We start from the raw sequence: 20,957 nt of genomic DNA, 5'->3' as shown, positions 1-20,957 counted from the left end.
TCCGGCTTCTGTCGGCTCTTTCCGGGGCGGGTTCGGGCCGTTCCGGCGGCATTCGGGCCCTTTCCCAGGCTGCCGCCGGGCTGGGAGGCAGGAGCGGGCTGGAGCCGAGCGGCGGCGGATGGGGCCGGCGGAGAGGTGGGACGGGGACGGGGGAGAGGGAGGCCGGGACCGGGAGAGAGGGGAGCCGGGATCAGACCCAGGGCCTGGCGGGCTGGCTGGTGCCGGGACCCGCCGTCAGCGCGGCCCCTCAGCGTGAGGCCCCCCCGCCCCGGGTGGGAGCACCTCGCCGGGCCCCCCCCCCCCCGGGCCGAACCTCTGTCCCTTCTCCGGTGGCAGCACCGGGGCTGTCCCCGTCCTCCTCCCGGTGGTGTCAGCGCAGGGTGCTCCGCTGCCAGGGCAGTGTCAGCCCCCCCCCCCGGGCCGTGCCACCCCCGGGCTGGCCCTGTGTCGTGTGTCCCCCCCCCCAGCCTGAGGTGCCAGGGCAGGTCCCCTGTGCCAGAGCTGTGTCCCCTCCACCGTGGTGCCAGGGCTGTCCCTGTCCTCTCCCTGTGGGGAGGGTGGTTGATGGGGGCTGTGCCCCCCATCAACCCCCCCCCCCCGGCTATCTCCATCCCCAGCACGGGGACCTCTGTGCCATTCCCCCTGCAGTGGTGCCAGGGCATGGACACCCCCCCCACCACCCCTCCCTTGGCAGGGTGCAGCCCCCATTGCCAGGGGTCCTGAGCCCCCTCTTTGCGTGACAGAGCCGGAGAAAAGCAGCCTGTCAGGGCTGCGTGGCTCCAGCCTGGGGGCTGAGGGCTTGGACCCACTGCCGTGCCCCCTCCCCTGCCCGGCTGCGGTTTGGTCCCACCACGGTTTTACCCCAGCAGACCCCAGGCTGGGGCCGGATGACCCAGGGATGCGCCTGTCCGGCTGGATGTGTTGGAGTCCAGCCTGGGGGTGGCTGTGGCTTTGCTGGCTCTAGACACAGTTGCCCCCAAACCCTGGCTCTGGGACGGTTGGCCAGGCCACCTCTTTCCAGTGAGGTTTGTGCTCCGTGTCTCTCCCAATCCTGGGGACGTTTCTCAGCCCCTTGAAGGGGAAGATTCCCATGGTCACATACCTCCGAAACTGAGGGTCTGTGTTCAATGGGAAATAAAACCTGGGGGGGGAAACCTGTCTACAATGAGCTGTGTGAGAGCTGCGAAGAGCTGGAGTGGCACCAGCATTGCGCCTTTCGGCACCCGTGCCCAGCGCCACAGAGGAATGGCTGCCTCTCCTCCCCATTAATGCGTGGCTTTTATTTCCCGAGTAGCTCTTAGAGTCACTGGGGAACTGGCCCTGTGACTTTCTCTGTGAGAGCAGAGAATGGAGACAGCTGAGTAAATATAGCCTAAATCACTGCTTTCCTGGCCATTCCCCCGCCCTTCCCTAACATGCGAAGGGCTGGTGTGTCCCCGAGGCTGGGTTGGCCTCTGCTCCAGTCATCGACTCTTCCATGATGTGGGAAAGTCCAAGCCATGGTTTGGTTTCTTTGGTGACTCTCTTCTCTGACGTGGGCAGGTCATGCTTCAATCTGCCTGTGTGGTTTGCGGCGAGGCTTCTGTCCTAAAGGTGATTGCTGCCCCAAACCCTCGGGTTTTCACTCGTAGAACAAGGTTTTAAGCACGCAGGAAAATCCTTTCTGCCCGCAGTTGGGTCTTGCTGGACAAAAGCTCTGGGTTGGAAGAGAAACCGCAGCTCAGCTGGAATGCGGCGAGGAGCAGAGTGGTTTGCGGAGCCAGTTTGGAGCCGTGTCAGAGCGCCGGCGCTTTGCTCCGACTGTTGGGGTGTGTTTACAATGAAAAAGAGTATTTATAATATTGAGGGCTCTTTTGATTCCTTTGGGAATATCTGGAGCTGCAGCTTGGAGCTAAAGTAATCAAGTAATGGAAGATAAAAAGCAAACAGGGGAAGGGACAGTGGATTTCTCAAGTTGGAAGGTCTTGCTTCTCTCAACCAATACCCAAATAATGCTGGTCTGCTAACGTGGTCGCTTCTCACCTTGTAGGTTACTTCATGTGATTGCTGCATTGTGCAGAGCTGCTAAGAAATCGTCACATAAATTCCAAATACCCCGGGGAATGTGATTTTAAGCAGATAAGTTAGCAAGAGCAGTTGGATTTTTTTTTTTTTTTTAATGGACTCACTTTTTTTAGAACTGTAATTTTTGAGGGAAGTAGCTGAAATACAGCTCCTGGCTTTATTGCTGAAAAAAGTCCCTAAACCCAGCCCCATGAATGCTCCTAAAATGGAAGTAGTGCGTTCTTGCTGCTGGGGGGCTGGTATAAAGGGAGCCTGGCGTGAAGCAATAGCGCTGGTATAGGGTGCTTGGTCCTTCTCTGCTTGGTGTGGGTGTGTAAAAGTCTCCAGCCAAGTAAAAGGCTCTCGCGGGGAGGAGGAGAACATCCCTGAGGTGGGTGAGACAGGACAGGCTTCAACTGAAGCAAGAATGTCCGATGTCAGGAGAAGCCTCCAGACAGTAAGAGAAGCCTTGGAGTAGGTCTGCAGATTGCCTGAGGTGCTCTCAGACTGTCCAGCCTTTGAGGAGGGGGTTGTTGAGACCTCCAGACGCCTCTCAAAAACGAGGTAGGTATCGGTTATGCCAAGGCAGGGATTTATGAGGCTCCTCAGGTCTCTGCTAACCATAACATTTACGTTTTCAGTGAAATGCTTCAGATATTCCTTCACTTCCTTGGGCTTCAGTGAATAAAGCAAAATATTTAATGAAACTAAAGTCTGAGCAGCAAATGCTCTGTATCCGGGCAAAGGGCAGCTGGTGGCCATGGGCAGGATGCTGCTACTCCTCCGGCTCTGTTGCCAGCTGCGTGGGAAGCATTTCTTGGTGAGAAAAGAGGTGAAAATGGCCTTGGCTGCCCCGTGCCTCTGCTGCAATGTGGTCGCTCTCAGGACAGCAGGCCTGGCTTGGGCACGACTCACGGCGTAACTCGCCTCTTTTCCCTCTTTGGAGGGAAATACCAGCTGGCTTGGCAGCGTCGTAGCCATTGCCAATCTGGGAGCATGAGCCCCCGGCATGGCTCCGGCTCTCCCTGCTCCTCTGGCTGCTTCCCTGGGGGCAGCTGGTGGACCGTGTCCAGCTCCGCTTCCCGCCTGCACCAGTTCCCTGCGGGCTCGCCCGGCTCATTCCTCCGCAGCTCGTCGTGGCATTGCCACCTCCACCGTGGCCTCGGTTATAGCTCGAGCCTTGCGAGTCGTCGTTCAGGCTTTTCGGCGGGGCTGGGGAAGGAGCCGGCCTGGGAAGCTGCCTGGGATCGCGGGGAATTGCTGTGCTGTTTGTCCCGAATTATAAACCAGGGGTTGCCAAGCTCTTGCCCTCTCTGCCGCGGTGCTGCTCGGTGTTTTGGCTGCCTGTGGACGCAGTGTGACCCACGGCGTGCTCGGCACTGCCAGCTTCTGCTACTCCGATGGGGCCGGCAGAGCTGCCCTGGCTGTGTAGGTCAGAAAGACTTGATGCAGCAGCAGTTGTCACGATAGGCCACGATGTGGCAGGCAGTTCCGTGTCCGTTTTTATTTCCATCCCTAGTTGCATTGTCCTATTTTCTCCCTTTAATAAAGGAAAGATTTGTTCTCATTATTTGTAACCCATTAACATGTAGCGTTTTGCAGTTCAAAACTTGGTTTGGTGGTTTTTTGCTCGCTAAGGATCTGATGTAACTTGGAAAGGTTTGAGCTGTGTAGATTGTTGTAGGCATATTCTTCTTTTAAATATTTTTATGTGTTCTTTCGCCTCACTGGAGGGAAAGTAACGCTCAGTCTCGCTTCGAGTCAAGCTGCACTTTGAACTGCATTTGGAACTGGGTTAAAAAGCACAGGAACCACATTTAAAATGTTAAGATGCTTTTATTTATGTGCTGGGCACACACAAAAAGACTCGTAATGTGTTTTTTGTTTCAAACCGATGTATTAAACAAAGAAAGTATTGACAGCAGTTAATGAATCGAGGGATTGTTTCTGGGCACTGAGATAGATTTACCAAAGGTATTTAGATGTCTGATGCATGGGATTTTCAGAGCAGCCTAAGCAAAGTGCTCGCCAGCACAGACACACGAGGTTCCTCTCGGAGAGCCGAGCGAACCTGGAGCCAGGCCCAGCCGAAATCTTTTGGCAAGCTGCTCCCTCCCTCCTGTGCTCGGAGGTGTGCTTCCAGCCGACAGGCTCGTGCGTGTCCCAGGCTCTCGGCGCTGCCTTCCCCAACTCGCCTTCCCTCCGAAGAGCTGTTTAAGGGCTTTGAGAAGTGTGCGTTCCCTCTCTCCAAAGACACTCCGATTCGGTCAGCTGCTCTCTGTGGGGCGCAGAGCTTTTCTGACTGGCGGTTGCCATCCTGCACACGCAGCTTAGCCTGGGAAGCTGCTCACTGGGTCCGTGGCAGGACAGAGGACAAGTCTTTCCCCTGGAGAGGATGGTGCCGGCATTAGCCATGTGCATTTGGGTTTCCCAGGTGGCTCCTCACCTGCGTTCATGGGCTTTTGATCCCCACGTGGGCTGAGTGCAGGGAAGGCAGGTGAGGCTGCTCCAGGACCAGGCTGGCTCTAAGTTATCTGTATTTTTTCACGTGTCCAGTGACCTGCTGGGACGCGGAGAACAGGGTGGCACAGAGCTGCGCCTCTGCGTTCCCGCCGCAGGGAAGGAGGCTGGAAGGAGTCGACGGAGCAGGAGCTGCGGGACCTGCTCTTTGGAGACACTCAGTGCTCCGGAGCAACACTCTCCTCTTCCCACCCCTCCACGCAGATCTGCTTTTAAAAGCTACTGAACGAGTTTGCCAGGGCTGAGTGTTTTGTCCTTCCAGCCTCTTCAGCTGCACCAGCATGTCTGAGGCGCCTGGAGTCGGGGCTGGGATCTGCGGGTGGAAGCTGGGGAGGTGCCTTTGGGGGAGCATCGACCCCACTGGGTTTGGGCTCCGCTGCCTCTGGGTGCGTTACGGGGTCTGTCCGCTCCGGGAGGAGTGGGAGCTGCCGGCGCCTTTCCCAGCAGACAGTGGCCGCTCGGGCCCCTGGCAGTCAGACATTGCCCCCGGTGCTGCCGTCTCGGCTCCGTCAGACCCTGACAGGCAGCGTTCAGAGGGGCGAGCGGCAGGCAGTGAGCCTGGTCGTAAATCTCTCTTTATGCTCTGGATTATGAAGTAATATTTTCCTGGCCGGGGCCAGTTGGATTGGGGAAATGCGGGCTCCGCTGCGAGTTCCCTGCGGCTGCCATCCCAGCATGGTGGGAGCTTGCATGGCAGCTGTGCTGGGTTGTACTGCTTCTCCCACAAGCAACCCCTGTCCCCAGGGTCTCTCCGTGAGTCCTGCAGCCTGGTTTTACTCCTGGAGCTCCAGAGAAGCTCTCCAGTGACCCGGATCAGGCTCAATCCTGGCTGCAAGTGTCTTACCTCCCTGAGGGCAATGCCTGCTCATTCATGGCAAAGACAGCCCAGCTGGGACGCTTGCCCGAGCTCGGGCAACCAGCGCGGGCTCTGGCTGCTGCACAGGTTTCATGTGCCATGGCCTCCTTGTGCCTTTCTTCTTTGTCAAGGGAAGGAGCCCTCAGCGTGGTGCTGGGCTGGAGAGCCTGCCTGCAGAGAGGTGAAGCTGGCTTCCCTCAGGGGACTCGCACCGATCTCAGACTTTCTGGTAGCGTGCAGGGGCGGTAGCATGTGCAGGAGGAAAGAGGGGGGGGGGCCTTGTAGCTGATATGTGAACTGTAATGTGTTTCTGGCCCAAAAGGGTTATTTTGAAATACTGCAGATCACCAACGCTAGTGCCTCTCGCAGAGTCCAGCCAGCGGTCGGTCGGAGCAGCCTTGGCTTCGTGCCGTGCTTGGTTGTGCATTGACCCCGCCGGGAAGGGTGCCCTGGCTCCCTTTGCCTCCTCGCCTCCCTCTGCAGAGGCTCCGGCAGCCCTGAGAAGCGCCTTCCTGCTCACTAATAGTTTTCAGATGAGACTCGAGTGTTTGAGCTGGGTTTGGTGGTTTCTGGGCCAAAACAGCTCAAACAGTGTTTCAGCAGGCCTAGGGTGTCCCTGGGAAGGCTGGTTTCTGGCTGCCCCGGTGCCTTGTAGGTCCGGTCCTTGGTTGCATGCCGTGGCTGCGGGAACCGGAATGCTGGGATTTGCCTGGGGGAGGTGGAAAACTCGCCTGTGTGGCCGGGAGGCGATGGAACAGAGGACGTGCCCAGCTGGTGGGAATGCCCCAGCTCATACATCCCTTCCAGAACATGTTAGAACCTAGGTTTATTCTTTTTGGTGGATTTCTGGGCAGGGCAGGCAGCATATTCTTCAGTTTCTCTCTGAATAGCTGAAAGGCAGGTAGCAGTTCTAAGTAGACTTGAAGGCTTCTAAAGGTTGGGTTTTTTTAACTTCTCTCACCTCCCTCTCTGTGAAAAGAACCCATGCCTGCACTTGATGCTGCTGCTGCTTTTGAAAAGTTCAAAAATTTACTTTGCTCAGAGCAAAGCTTTGAAGTGCTGCTCTGTGGGAATGGCAAAGCATCTCAAAAGCCTTTTGCTGAAAGCTTGGTTAACCTACCTTTGTGGGCAGCTACCTTCAGAAAATGACTTTGTGGGGGATTGCATGGGGAGATGTAAAGGTGAACTGTGAAATTTAATCGATTTAACAAGGAAAGGTTAAATCTGTTTGTTTTGCTCCTATTCAGAGCCTCCAGCTGGTGGTTGCAGGGTCACCCTTTTCTGTTTGCAAAAGTTCTGCATAAAGGCTGTTTTGTCCTGCTTGTTGTCTTGTTTGCATAAGTGCTGCGAGGAGGGTAAGCTGAAGAAGCAGGAGCGAACCTCTTTAAGATGCAGAGCTGGTGCCTGACTGTAGCAGAGAGGAGGTGGCATTCCTGCCCACAGCCGCTGGCTCCTCTCTTGCTTTTGGGAGTGTAAATTGGTATTAGCGTGTTCTGGTTGGATCCAGGGCTCAGCATCAGCTGGTTGGTAGGAGAGAAACGAGTCCTGCCTCTCTCAGCTACTCAGATGAACCCCTACTTTGAATGTTGGCGTCTCAGGAGGGTGTGGGGTGCCTGGCTGTGCAGTGACAGGTCGTCTTCTCTTTGCAGGCACTGGGAAGGGAGATGTAGCATGCCACGCCGTTCTGGGCTGGAAGGCTGCTGTGCTTTTGCCCCCTGGACTCCAAGAAACCTGCTTCTTTTTTGGTGAAGCGGACCCTGATCTCCTGTTTCTTTGTTGCATGCCCGCTCACAAGTGCTGGATTATGTTTGTCTCCTTCTCCCTTTGCTCCATAATTTGGTTGAATCGTGGTTTCAAGCTAAGGAAAAGGGGCTGCACCTAAGCGCACCGGGGCACCCGTACCAGGCACCTGGGGTGCTGGTTCATGCAGAGACATTCAGAGTGCTGATGGGGGAGAGCTGCCTCTGAGATCCCTTCAATCCTGCCCGAAACGCACTGCCTTACTCTTCAGAGCCCTTCTCCCCACGGCAGAAAGAATGGGCAGCACCGATGGGTTCCAGTACCGTGCGCTCTACCCCTACCGCAAGGAGCGCGAGGAGGACATTGATCTGCTGCCTGGGGACATCCTGGTGGTGAGCAAGGGGGCCCTGCAAGCCTTGGGCTTCAAAGACGGGGATGAGCAGACCCCCAATCAGATCGGGTGGATCCTGGGCGTCAACGAGCGAACCAAGCAGAAGGGCGACTTTCCCGGCACGTACGTGGAGTACGTGGGGCCTGTGAAGATCTCCGTCCCTTCTCATCGGCCCCGAGTGCAGAGACCTCTGCCCGCAACACCGGGGGCCAGCAGCTGCCGGCTGCAGGATGCTCTGGAGCAAGGTAAGCCCTGCTGCGTGCCGTGTTGCTGCGGGAGACCTCTGCTCCCAGCGTGCGATGGATGAGGGAGTGTGAGTGGCTTTGCAGGACAGCGGTGAAGCCCTCGGCTCGGTAGCACTGGATTGTCCCCACTGGCAGCAATGCAGTTGAGTTGCCTGGGGCTTGTGGGGTCAGTCCTGGCCGAGAGAAAAGCATGTTGTTCCCCCAGTTTATCAATCTGCTTAGCAGATTTTTGGGGCGAGCCTTGTCCCCCTCTCTGAGATCCTTCTCCTTCTCTGGCCCATGACCAGCCATGATCCCCATGGTCCTTGGTTCCTTTCCCTGCTCCGCTGAGGGTTTTGCCTTGCTCCCTCCCTTTAGGAAAAAGTCCTGACCTCTCCCAACCACCTCCCTGCCTCGGCCTCTGGAGCGCTCAGGGCATTGCTCCCTGCCAAGAGCCGCTCAGCCCCGCTGAGACACACAATTACTTGTCTCTGGGCAAGAGGAGAAAAGTCAGGGTCTAAAAGAGTACTTCCGAGAACTGGAGCTAATTGCTTGTCTGCCTGGCACCCGTCCCTCCCCGCGGATCGCAGAGCTCTCGCTGGGGCTGGGCAGCCGCCCTCGGGCAGGGCATGGGCTGCTCCGCACCTGCGGCTGCCTCCCAGCCGGCACTGGGCTTGGCACGGACCTGGTCCGGGAGCTGGGAGAGCCGCCGTGCCTCAGTGCTGCCCGTAGCAGCTGCCTTATCTTTGCCTATTTTTTTTGCTCCCAGGCATATGAACCCTGTGGCAGGGGCTCAGCAGCCCCCGGGTGCTTTGAGACAGCAAATAGGGGTGATAACCACACTTTGCCTTCCCATGCCTTGCAGAAGACCTTGTGCTTGTGGGCATGGGAGGAGTAGGGTCAGAAGCAGGAGGTGGTGGGCATCGAAGCACGCTCCCAGCTGGCAGTCCTGCGTCCTCCTCGTCCCTCTCTGCCTGGGAGCCACGGCTGTCCCATCAGATGCTTCTAGCTGTGTGAAACCTCTCTGGGGTCTTAAGGAATGGAAAGGAGCCCCTGCCTCAGAAACCGGGGTGGTGGGGCTGGGGCAGCTCCCCACGGCTGCCTCCCAAGCTCTCGCTCCCGGAGCCGGAGAGGCAGCCCCAGGAAACGTCTCCGCAGGGTGGGAACGTGACCGGGCCATGCGTTTGGGTTGGCAGCGAGAGCTGCTGACCTGAGTCATCCCACTCGCAACCTGCCTTTCCAAGAAAGCAGCTCCTCTTGGGAGCCTGGGACATGCTCTGCGGTGGATGCGGCGACCTTGCCTGCATCCAGCCTTGCGCTCCCTCAGGGGCTGTATTTATGCCTTCGTGGGCTCTCTCCTCTTCTTCTCAAGCGCGGCTTGGTGGAGGTGTGTCTGGGTGGTCAAAGCCGCTGCCCTGCGCAGGGGTGGGAATCATTGGGATGCGGAAGAAGATACGTGCTAAAGCTCCTGACACACAGAAAAGACGCGGTTGGGAAAGAAACCAAAAGCCAGCCTGTCTGCATCCTGTCCGGTGCTGGAGCAGAGTGAGGGTCACGTACCAGGGCACATGAGGGGGTGCCAGCCCTGTCCCCGGTGGGTGCATCCCCACGGCCAGCCTCCACCTTGGGCACAGCTGGGGCCTGCAGGGTGGCAATTCAAACGCCCAAAGCCATTTTACACGCAGCCTGCTGGGATGCTGCTGCGGACACACGTTTTTGCAACCGAGAAACTGTATTTAAGCCAAGCCCATGTTATTTCTTCGTGGTCTACACTTTGGGAGGTGCAGAGATGTCTCCTGGCTGCCCCACAAAGCTTATACTGGTGGCGTTTCTGCCCTGTTTCCCGGGTCCTGCCCTGGCTGGCAGGGATCCCTTAGCCCCCCGGTGTCACACGTGGAGCAGGACCAGTGCCACAGCTGTCACGCAGCCCAGGAGCAGGGCTGGCCCCGCAGAGCATCGAGACTCAGCGCTTTCTGCCGGTGAATTTACGAGCTGCCGGTGTTTGCCTTCCGCAGAGAACACGAGCGGAAAATGCGGCTCGGAAATATTTCCGCAGCTGCCCCGGCCGTGCTGTGAGCGGCCTTGTTCACGGCGGCCCAGCCTGGAGGGCCCGGCAGGCTTGGGAGCCGCTGCTGGCTCCGGCACAGGCTGCCTGATAAAAAAAGGCAAGCTGCTGCCTGCTGAAGCAGCACATTCCCGGCTGGGCCACGTGGGCAGCACCAGTATTTACTCTCCCTTCAGCCCTTCCCAAGGGTCAGGCTCGGAGCTGCCAGCCTGGCAGCTTTCCTGCAGCTTCCCTACCCTGACCAGCACCATCCTGAACCCTTTCCTGTGCCCAGGGGCTCTCTCTGGTGGGGGGATCCCCCCCCCCCCAGCAGCACAGACCCTTGCAGAACCGCTGGGTGCCTGCCCCATTTACTCCCCTTTCCGTGGCTGCACCGACACGAGCTGTTTCGCCTCCCCGCGAGGCCGTGGGTGCAGGAGGCTCAGCCGGGTGCGGAGTTTCAGCTTGCTGCACCTCGTGGCGAGACCACACTGGGCGAGTTCGGGTCAGATCCGTGACAACAGAGCTGTGTTTCGCAATGGGCAACAGATTTTTGGCTCTGCCTCCCCACAGAGCGGAGCGTGCTGGGTATCCTCACCGACCGTGGGCTCCCCAGGGTCTGCCTGGTGCTGTGGAGCGGCCCCAAGGAGCCTCCTGCACCGGCTGGTGCTCAGTTGGAAACGAAACGGAGCCTGGCACCGCTCATCCTTCGGCAAACCTCCCGCTGGCAGCTCTCCGGCCGGGCCTGCGTGCTCCTGCCCCGGCATGCGTCACCCCTCCAGCAGAGGGGAAGGGGGGTGCCCGGAGCTGGGACCTCAAGATCTTCTGGAAGTGGCAGCGAAATGTCACCCGATGCAGGGCCGTAGATCCCCCAGAAAGGGGGGGGACCCCGGTCCTGTGCCGCGGGCTGTCCGCACCCTGTAACAGCTTGCACGGAGGCTGTGGGCTCGCGGGGAGGGGGAGGCAGAGGGCTGGTTTCCATGTTAAACGAGCAATCAAGGGCAGGAATTTGCTGACATGGCGTTCTGTCTGAATCGCTGGATTAATCACAGCTCACCACCGCGGGCGAGCTCCCTAGCCGTGCTCCTCCGTCAGCCCTGCGCAGCCCCTGTACTGGGCAGGGACCGAAACCGGCCTGAGCTCCAGGAGCCCTGGTAACCCCTGTGCTCCCTGCCCGGGGTGCCAGGGTCCCCAGGGAGACAGACTCTGCTTCCTTGCCTCTTGCAGGGAGCAGTAGGGATGCACACACCGTCGGGGGCTCGGAGCAAGGCCGGACTCAACAAGTGCCGTGCTGTTTTCTGGGCCAGCTCACAGGTTCCCTGCAGCCTCCGCGCGGGGTTCGTGTGGGCTGCGGCTTCGCGGCAGGGGCCACGGCTTTCCTCGCCCTCGGACGCTGCCTTTGGGAGCAGCGTTGGTTGTGCCCTGGCCTGGTTCCACTGCAGAGCATCTGGTAGGGGCTGAGCTGGGGCTGACCCCTTCTCTCCCTCCCTCTCCCCCAGGGTCTCCTCTCCCGGACTTGCAGGAGCAGTTCAGCCCTCCCGAGATTGCACCGCCGCTGCTGGTGAAGCTGGTGGAAGCTATTGAGAAGAAAGGTAAGGGGGGATGCTGAGCACTGAGGGGCTGATACCTCCCAAACCCCCCCCCAGTGAGGGCAGAGGGGGAGGCAGCTGTCTTCAAAAGCTATTGATGTTGGACTGAGCTCCTTGGGACGGGCAGGACACAGCAGCCTGCAGAAGGGGAGGCCCTCCCGCTCCTGCCTGGCTTGAGCTGCTGTTTCCCAGAGCCGAGCTTGACCCCCTGCGCCATCCTGCACAGAGACCTGGGATGAGGGGGCTGGGTCTGCACGCAGGATGCCTACGTGCCCCGGATGAGTGCTGGAGTTTGGGAAGCACCTCCAGCCCGGATCTGCACCATGGGGGAGAAACGGGGCCACTGAACCGGGTGTCCTGGGGGCCAAGGGGACTGCGGCAGCATCTGCAGGAGATTGGCTTGGACACCATCCAGGCCTGGTTAGCCATGCCGCAGCCGTTGCCCGGCCGGCGCGCGGGTGCCGGGCTGGCACCGAAACGGTGCGTGCGCTGGGAGCTGCACAACTCACAGCAGTGTCCCCGCTTCCGCAGGGTTAGACAGCGAGATGTTGTACAGGACATCTGGCTCCGAACTGAGGCAAGCGCTGAGAACCGGTAAGAACCAGCTCCGCGTGGTGAGGAGGCGAATCGGCTCAGATGGAGGAGATTAGTGGATGTGACAGCGCCAGCAGTAATGCAATCCAGGCCAAGCTCGCCTGTCCCCGGCAGTTCCTGACTCCCGTCACGCTGCCTGTGGGGCTGGGCCGTCCCCGTCCTGACACGTCCCTGTCTCACGAGGAAGGGATGGGAAAGGGGGGGATTCCTGCCACTGTCCGTGGGCTGGAGCAAAGGGACGCGGCACCGGCTCGGAGACTCGCAGGCCAACAAGTGAACCCCTGTGCTTGTCTCCCGCTGTCTCTTCGGCGTGCCCCACTCTCGGGGTGCTCTGCTGATGGGCTGGCGGAGGCTTCTCTGGCTCTGTCACGCCACTAATAAGCAAGGGAGGATCTTTCAGCTCAGCTTCGTGGCTGGAGCCTTAGCTCCGCTGTGCCAGCAGCTGATGTCTCTGTTGGGGAGCCTTCGGAGCTATCTTCCTCTTGGCTGGGCTTGGGCCTCATCCAGCACCACGCTGGCTTGTCCCCTTCCAGAGATGTTCTTGCAAACCCCAACTGCGCGGTGCTGTCGGCTCTGGCCGCGCCACTTTCGGGACAGGCTTTACGTGCTGTCCTGACAGCCTGCGCCTTGCATTCGTGGGACATCACAGTTCGAGGGAGATGTTTTCCCCGTTGGGTTCGGTGTGTGCTGGTCAGTCTGCACTTGTCTCTACCAGCAGCAGGGAACAAAACTCTCACCCGAGTCATGCGTGGCCTGAATTCCTGTGGCAGGGCTCAGGGCAAAGGGTGTGGGCACCTGAAATGACCTCTGCCCCCTCCCCAGGGGGGACCTGCGTGTGATCCCAGAGCCAGCTTATTTCTGGGATGCAGGGGGCACTTCCAGGCGTTCTTTGTCACATGGGCTGCTTGTGTCCCGTGAGAGCTGGCTGGGTGGTGTGTGATGGTCTCTGGGATGGGTGCTGGCAGCACCAGAGCTGCTGGCTGGGTGCCTGGCGCTGTGCCTGCCACCCATGGGAAATCTGTGCCCTGGCAGATTGGACCCTGGGTGACCTGGAGCCCTTTGATGTGCACTCCCTGGGCGAGGCGCTGCGAGGCTACCTGCAGGACTTGCCTTCCCCCGTGGTGCCGGTGTCCGTGCACGGAGACATCCTTCGCGTCCTGCAGGGTAAGGGCCTCCCCTGGCCACGCTTGGGAATGGGTGGCTGGGCAGGACGGACGCGTTTGGGGTATTAAAATAAGTCCTGTCCCTATGGGGTCTGGCTCACGGCCCCTGCTGCTGACAGCGCTCCCACGCTGTGACGCGGCCGGAGCGTAGAGAGCAGTGCCGGCTGTCCCAGCCCTTCCATCGTGTCTTGTTCTCTCCCCAGAGATCCCGCAGCCGGAGAATTGCCGGAAGCAGCTGCTGCTGGCCCTGGAGTCGCCTGCGGTCCCGCTCCAGAACACGCTCACCCTGCAGTTCCTGCTCCGGCATCTGGGGAAGGTATCGCAGCAGGCCGAGAGCAACAGCCTCCACCCTCGGGCCCTGGGAGAGATCTTCGGCCCCCTTCTCCTCCGGCTGCCTGGTGCCAGGTACGTGAGGCTTTGGGGTTCCAGCCGTGTACTGAGCGTTGGCTGTTGTGCCTGCCAGGACAAGGAGTCCAGCCTGTAACAGCAGGTCTGCCCGCAGCCCCTGCCTTGTTGCACGTGGGATTAAACTGCTGGCAGCGCACAGAGGTGGGACTCAAAGCCAGGGCAGAGCCCTTGCTTCTGTGTCAGCCTGGGATCTGGCAGCTGGGATGAACCAGCTGACCCCGGCTGCCCCTTTGCCTGGGGGGCACGGGAGCAGTGCCAACTTCTCCCCCACAACCGCTGTTCTTACTTGGCTCCTCTCTCCCTGCAGCCCAGAGCTGAGCTCTGACTTCTCTGTGCTGCTTTTGGAGATACTTCTGCAGACGAAGGAGTTGGAGCCGGAACAGTTGCCTCCAGGTACTGAGATGCCCCTTCCCTGGGCCCAAGGCTCTGGTGTTTGTGCTCCATGGGTATGGAGTCTCTGCCCCCATGAGTGGGTTGCCGAGGGCATTTCTGTAGCCCAGCTGTGCCTGGAGGCAGGCTCGAGGCATTTATCTGCTGCTGCAGATGTACCTGGAGCAGCTCCTGGCAGCGTGCCGGCCAACGGGGCTTCCCAGGATGGTCACTGCAGGGAGGGGGACTCAGGGCTCCAAGGGATTGCCTGCGGGGAGCTGGGACTTGGGCTCACCATGCTTCAACCCTCCTTCTCTTACAGCCTTGCCTCCAAAACCACCTAAGCCAAAGCCCAGTGCAGCCAGCTTGGCCAACGGGAACAGCGTGCCCTTGCAGGACGCCGAGTGGTACTGGGGTGACATTTCTCGGTAAGGGGGTGGCTGGCAGCTCACGTCCTGGGTGCCCTGTCCGTGGAGTTATCTAGGGGAGCTCTGGTTGCACCTCACAGGCTGTGACAATCATGTTCCTTGTAGGGAGGAGGTGAACGAGAAGCTACGGGACACGCCGGATGGTACCTTCTTGGTGCGCGATGCCTCCAGCAAGATCCAGGGAGAGTACACGCTCACACTCAGGTAGGGCGCTGGGGTCCCCTGAGAGCTTCTGCTGTCGGCACGTGTCCCTGTGCTTGCGGCTGCCTGGACACCCAGACGTCAGGCGGGTGTAGGGTGCTGGCAGGGTGATAAGTGCCCTCTCTCTCCTCCCTGCTACAGGAAGGGAGGCAATAACAAGCTTATCAAGATCTTTCACCGGGAAGGGAAGTACGGCTTCTCAGAGCCGCTGACTTTCGGCTCGGTGGTGGAGCTCATCACCCATTACCGGCACGAATCGCTCGCCCAGTACAATGCCAAGCTGGACACCAGGCTGCTCTACCCCATCTCCAAGTACCAGCAGGTGAGGCCTGGGCTGCAGGGATGCAGCTGGCCAGCACAGCCTGAACCAGGGGCATGTTCTCATCCATCCCTGATCCTTTGGTAGATGACAACATCCCACCCCTTCTCCCGTGCTGGGACATTGCTTCGTGGGGTGACAGACATCCTGCAGGGCTGGTGGGGTTTTGTGGGACCAGCTGCCTTGAAGAGAGGCTGCTGTAGGGCAGGAGCAGGTCCTGACCGAGTCTGTGCGTATGGCAGGACCAAGTGGTGAAAGAGGACAGCGTGGAAGCCGTTGGGGAGCAGCTGAAGGTCTATCACCAGCAGTACCAGGACAAGAGCTGGGAGTACGACCTGCTGTATGAGGAGTACACACGCACTTCCCAGGTACACAGGCGCTTGCCTTCCCCTTGGGAGCGCAGGCCCCGTGGGCTGCCCTGATATCCCCTGACTGCCGCACTGTTGTGCACAGAGGAGAGCAGAGATCGGGCACCCGCTGCCCCGTTTGTCTGCTCCGGGACTTGAGGGGACTTCCAAAGAATGGGCTTTGAAGAGGGGGAGATTTGGACTGCAGCAAGGACTGTGCTGCTTTGGGGAGGGGGAAAGAGGGGATGCGAATGGGCAGAAACCTGCCCAAATGCTCCCCTTTCCTCAGCTCTCCCCTCCCTTTTCAGGAGCTGCAGATGAAGAGGACGGCAATCGAGGCCTTCAACGAGACGATCAAGATCTTTGAGGAGCAGTGTCAGACGCAGGAGAAATGCAGCAAGGAGTACATCGAGCGCTTCCGCCGGGAGGGCAACGAGAAGGAGGTGCAACGGTGAGAACACGGAGCGGTGGTGACCTGCCCTGCCTGGGGAAAGGCTCTGGGGGCTGGAAGGATCATCCTGGCCCAGCGCAGAGCCGAGGCATGCGCAATCCTTGTCTCTCCAGAAGCGTGCTGTGGGCTGGAGCTGGCAGGCTGCCTCCTCTGCCTCCCCCACCCTGGCTCACAGCCTAAACCCCCTCTCTTTCTCCCAGGATCCTCATGAACTCGGAGAAGCTGAAGTCTCGCATCACGGAGATCCACGACAGCAAGATGAAGCTGGAGCAGGACCTGAAGAAACAAGCCTCGGAGAACCGGGAGATCGACAAGCGCATGAACAGCCTCAAGCCAGACCTCATGCAGCTGCGCAAACTGCGAGACCAGTATTTGGTGTACGTAGAGCCTGCCTCCCCAGAGGGCTGGGAGCGGGGCCCTGCTGCCCCTCCGGCATGGACCAGGAGCGATCCAGCTAGCTCCTTGAGGGCTTTGGGGCTTGTCGAACCGGCTTGCGGGCTGCTGGGTGCAGGATGGAGCCCTGCAGCATGCAGCCTTGGGGCACGGCGGTCCCTCAAAGGGGACGGCTGCTGCCCTCTGGTGATGGCTGCGCAAGCGGTGTCTGGTCCGGACGCCGCAGGCCGGGCACGCTGCCTGTGCTGAGTTCTGCTTCTCCTTCTCCAGGTGGCTGACGCAGAAAGGTGCCCGGCAGAAGAAAATCAACGAGTGGCTGGGCATCAAGAATGAGACGGAGGAGTGAGTGTCCCTGTTGGGGCGTTGTGGGATGTGGGGGGGCTTGCAGGAGCACAGGCTGCGCAGCCGGTCCTGCCTGCTTCGGGGTTGCGGGCAAGTCCCATCTCCCTGCCTGGGAGCTGAGGACATCTTCCCTGCCAGAAGGGGTGACGGCAGCTAGCAGTGTGAGGGGAGATATGGGGGCCACATGCCCAAACTGAGGGGGTCCGACCCTGCCTGTGCTCGATTGCAGCCAGTACTCCATGATGGACGATGAGGAGGAGCTGCCCCACCATGAGGAACGAACGTGGTACGTGGGGAAGATCAACCGCTTGCAGGCAGAAGAGATGCTGTGCGGCAAGCGGGACGGCACCTTCCTGATCCGCGAGAGCAGCCAGAAGGGATGCTACGCCTGCTCCGTGGTGTGAGTACCCCCGCACAGACGTGGTGGGATGGGGCTGGCAGGGGCTGCGCTCCCACATCGCTCTGCCCTTCTCTCGCCAGACGCTGGAGGCCGGCGGAGGCGTCAGCTGGCAGGCTGGGCTTCCCCGAGGTCTCCCGTCTGCCTCGGCTCCTCCTGCCAGGGCCAGATGTATCTTTGGGCTGCTTCGGTGATGCCCACTTGTGCTCTGCTGTCCCTGTGCCTATCCCAGTGGGTCTCCCCAGCGTGCCGCTGACCTGTGCTGCCTTGTCTCCCTGGCAGGGTGGACGGTGACACCAAGCACTGCGTGATCTACAAAACAGCGACCGGCTACGGGTTCGCTGAACCCTACAACCTCTACGCCTCCCTCAAGGACCTGGTCTTGCACTACAAGCACACGTCCCTGGTGCAGCACAATGACTCCCTGAATGTCACGCTGGCTCACCCGGTCCTTTCCCAGCCACCAGCCAGATGAGCAGCCCGTGCACAACACAGCAGCTGCCTTCAGCTTCTCCCCAGAGCGCTGCTTTCTGGCTCTGGACTCTTGCACCCTGTATAGTTGAGTCTCTGTGCTCCTGCCCCTCCAGAGCCTCTGAGATGTCTGTGACCGTTCCTGATGTCCCTCTTGGTCAGTAGCTGAAACCCGTGTTGGCTGATGGGGCAAAAAGGCTGAGCTGTTGATTCCCAGTGGGCTCCAGCCTCTAGGAGGCGGGATCCAGTTGTGATTGAATTGCTGGGGGCAACCACAGCCCCCTCCCCTTCCCCGATAAACAGGTCAGATCCCCTTCTTGCCGGCAGGTCGCCCCACAACGCAACGCTGTAGAGCTAGGTTCCCGATTCCTCGGTGCGCCACGGCATCGGTCACCGTCCCGGCCGAGCAGCCGCGAGCGCTGCTCTGAGCAAGGGGCTCCCTGCCTGGATGCCGGAGGAGGCAGAGGAGGAGGCTCTGCTGAATGGTTGAGCGTGTGCATCCTCCACTCTCGCTTCCCTCGGTGATCTTGCAGGCTGAGGTGGTGTCTGGTACGAGGGGTGCTGCTCTTCCCGTGCAGAGACTCATTTAAAAGGAGAAACCCCATCCTCCGTGGGGCTTCTCGGCCGAGGTCTCTGCTCTGTGCTGTGCCCCACCTCACCGTTTTGTTCCCTAGTGTCATAACCGCCTCTTGAGTGTTGCTGTCTGGGGAGGGAGGATCCAGTTAGTGATGAATCTCTCGCCTTAGTTGTGCCAACTAAGCTGTGAAATCCATGTTGGTACCCGTGTTTTTCCCGGCAGAATCTATGGGATGCACAGCTCGTTGTTTCCGGCTGTCTTCGGTGAATCTCTACAAACGTAACCCGTTGAAGCTAACTGTAGCTCTGTAAATACGGTTCTTTTTGTAATCGGCTGCTTACCTAGTACTGGTGTTTGCTGAACTCCCATTATTATATGCAAGCGCATGGGCAGCAGCTGGTCAGGCTGTTGCAGACTCGGGTCCTGCCAGCTAAAGCAGGAGGGGGCCAAAGTCCGACGCACACTACGAGCCCTACACAAAATGAAGGACCTCTCTGCTGCAGGAGGACGGTATCTCCACTGGGCCACGGGCCTTAGCGCATAGCAATGTATATGCATGATGTCGAACTATGTATGCAAAGCACTTATAATCATGAGTACTGTATGGGGACTTGGGGTGAAAGAGCTGGGAGTTGCTGTAGTGCTGCCCATCGTAGCTGGCTGGCACGGGCAGGGATTTGTTGTGAATGAGTTCAGAGGGCTCGAGGGCAACGGAGGTGGCCCTGGAAGAGCTTTAAAAGCTGGACCTGGGCTGAGAGTTGAGGCCGTGGTGGCGTTTGCTTTATTGGGTTATCCCATCTGCCTGGCTTGAAGAAAGCGTTAATTGTTCTCTTGATTTGCCAGAGAGGCTCTTTCCCTTTTGGAGGCTGCGTCCTCAGGACGGGCTGGTGGATGCTGTAGGCTTTGCCGCTTCTGTTTTGTGTTGCGACTCGGGCTCTGCCGAATCTGCAGGGTGCTGCGTGCTCATGCTCTTCCCGTTCTTCCTGTCCTCGACATGCCATCTGCATCGGGGACCGTGCCGTCCCTCCTCCCCCGGTCAGCTCTGCTGCTCGCCTTGCTCTGGGCTGGTCCCCGGATCCTTTTGGATCTGGGATTGCTGGAGCAAACGTCCCATTCCTGTTGCTTGTGGCAGCTCTCCTATGCTTGACTGTACAGACCCCGTTCCCTGCTCTGCATGCCCTCTCTGGACCCTGGGCTGTGTTTTTTGGTTCTGGTTTGGCGCTCTGAGGATGCGGGGCAGCGGTGCTGTCCCTGACCCGTCGCAGCCCGGGCACACGCTCGGGTGCCAAAGTGCCACGGAAGGGGCAGGCGATAGGTCGGGGGAGCTGTGGGGCCCAGAGCCTGGGAAAGGCTGCGTTTGGCTTTGGGGATCACTTGGGAAAAGCTGTCGGGGATATTTAAGGGAATAGTTTGGGCTCAGACATGTGAGAGAGAAGAGCACGTGGGAATGGGGCAGGGAGGTCCGGTGCTCATAGCCCTCTCTGCAGAGACCTCCTGGGGTCTGTGGGGTGGCCGGGGGGGACCGCGCCAACACCCCAAAGCTTTCTGCCAGGCTCCCGCACCGGTGGCACATTTTCAGCCTGGGGGGACTCTCTGCTGGTCCTGCGCTTGTCCCTGTGCTTCCAGCACATCCCTGCACCACGGCGTAGGCTGCAGACAGACGGGATCCTCCAGCCGCTCACCCCACAGGGTCTGCGTCCCCCCCACCACCCCAGCAACGTGAGCTTGGGGCCGGTCCTGCTGGGAAGGTTTGCTCCTGGCTCATGCCAGGGCCTGCCGAGCATCTGGGAGAGTCTCAGCTTCAAGCCATTACCTGTCAACATTTTGCTTGGTGCTCACCCTGGCTCTGCTGGCTGGGGAAATTCCAGCTTCTCTTGACAGCTTTTTTTTTTTTTATCATCCTTTTGGCTGAATTTGTGCTGTTCTCCCCATGCTGTCCCTTCCTGCCGCCCAGCCGGAGCCTCTTTCTCCCCAGGAGCGTGGGCAGCTCAGCGTAAGCACGGGGGGTCACCGTCACCCCTTCCAGCACTGCCATTCCTGCCCACCGGCACCCATCACCGTGGCCCATCCCCGACGGGGCTCTGCTCGCAAGTCCAGCGTACAACGAGGAGGAAAACGCCCTTCCCCAGGGCTGCCTTTCCCTGACGGTGCTTGACTTGGCTCCCTAAAACGCAGCTTTTTCCTCGTCTCCCCCTGGAGTGGAAGCCCAAGCCCTGAGCTCCCTGCCTGCAGCGCAGCTCCCCTAGAATAAGCTAGTTGTGATTTGTCCTTTGATGCTTTCGCTCGTGCTGTTCACGCTGCCGGATGAACCCAGTAAGCGCTGTGTTTTGAGGCCCTGGGCTGTGCTTTGCTGCTTGTTGACCCCCCCCCCCCGTGTCCCTCAACCGGGTCACGCACCCACATCCCGTGGGTGCAACGTGGCCGTTCCTGCTCCCCGGGGCACAGCTCGGGTCTTGTCCCTCTGTGTCCCGGCTTGGGACGCTCTACGCTCCCCCGTGTAAACCCCCCCCCCGGAGGGCTCTCGTGCTCTCTTTGTGCTCGGAGAGGATATGGCGGCTGCGTGAGCGCTCCTGAGATTTTTAGTTCCTAGGTATATGCAATAATAAATAACTTGCCACTTCAGCTGTTTGTTACCAGCAGTAGTTCTCTATGCTCTTTCTGTTGATGTTTACTAATGTAAACCCAGTATTTGTTACTGTAAGAGGATTTTTGTACGGTACTTCAAAAAAACCCACAAAAAAACAAAAAAAAAAAAGAAAGAAATAAACAGAATTAATGAAATGGCTGTGGGGGTTTCTGTGGGAGGGGTGTTACGCTGGGGGAGCAGAGGGGGTTGGGGCTGTTCCCCAGCTCTTGGGCTGGGTGCAGGATGTGGCCCATGGCCCAGCTGGTGCTGGGCTGTGCCAGGACTCTGCTCCCCGGGGTCTTGCAGGACTGGGGCACACGGAAGCCAGCCCCGGGCTCACTGACCAGGCAAGCGAGGAGGCGGCAGCCGAGCCCGAAGGGGTGAGAAACAGCCGGAAACAACAGCTATAAACAGCGGGGGAAGTACAAAGTTCCTCCACGCTGAACCCCAGAAATAAGCCCAAG

At 59.4% G+C, this 20,957-nt stretch overlaps 1 protein-coding gene across 3 annotated transcripts; it reads left to right on the top strand.

The window, feature by feature from the left end:
* The first annotated feature begins 7 nt into the window (after positions 1-7).
* Positions 8-20,631, top strand: PIK3R2 (phosphoinositide-3-kinase regulatory subunit 2). Of its 3 annotated transcripts, none has more exons than XM_052801256.1 (16): positions 8-135; positions 7,069-7,795; positions 11,318-11,410; positions 11,939-12,001; positions 13,034-13,165; positions 13,368-13,569; positions 13,880-13,965; positions 14,264-14,369; positions 14,475-14,573; positions 14,712-14,892; positions 15,132-15,257; positions 15,545-15,687; positions 15,888-16,064; positions 16,351-16,422; positions 16,652-16,822; positions 17,102-20,631. In XM_052801256.1, exons 2-16 carry the CDS (start codon positions 7,456-7,458, stop codon positions 17,292-17,294), a joined length of 2,184 nt encoding a protein of 727 aa, XP_052657216.1. In that variant the 5' UTR covers positions 8-135; positions 7,069-7,455; the 3' UTR covers positions 17,295-20,631. The 3 variants fall into 3 exon arrangements, with proteins under 3 accessions (XP_052657216.1, XP_052657217.1, XP_052657218.1); XM_052801257.1 differs by lacking the exon at positions 8-135 and adding an exon at positions 2,271-2,607; XM_052801258.1 differs by lacking the exons at positions 8-135; positions 7,069-7,795 and adding an exon at positions 10,964-11,132.
* The last annotated feature ends 326 nt before the right edge of the window (positions 20,632-20,957 follow it).

This window comes from Harpia harpyja, chromosome 11, assembly GCF_026419915.1.
Source record: "Harpia harpyja isolate bHarHar1 chromosome 11, bHarHar1 primary haplotype, whole genome shotgun sequence".
Lineage (NCBI taxonomy): Eukaryota > Metazoa > Chordata > Aves > Accipitriformes > Accipitridae > Harpia > Harpia harpyja.
Note: the sequence above shows the minus strand (reverse complement) of the source record. Positions and strands in the feature narration are given on the sequence as shown.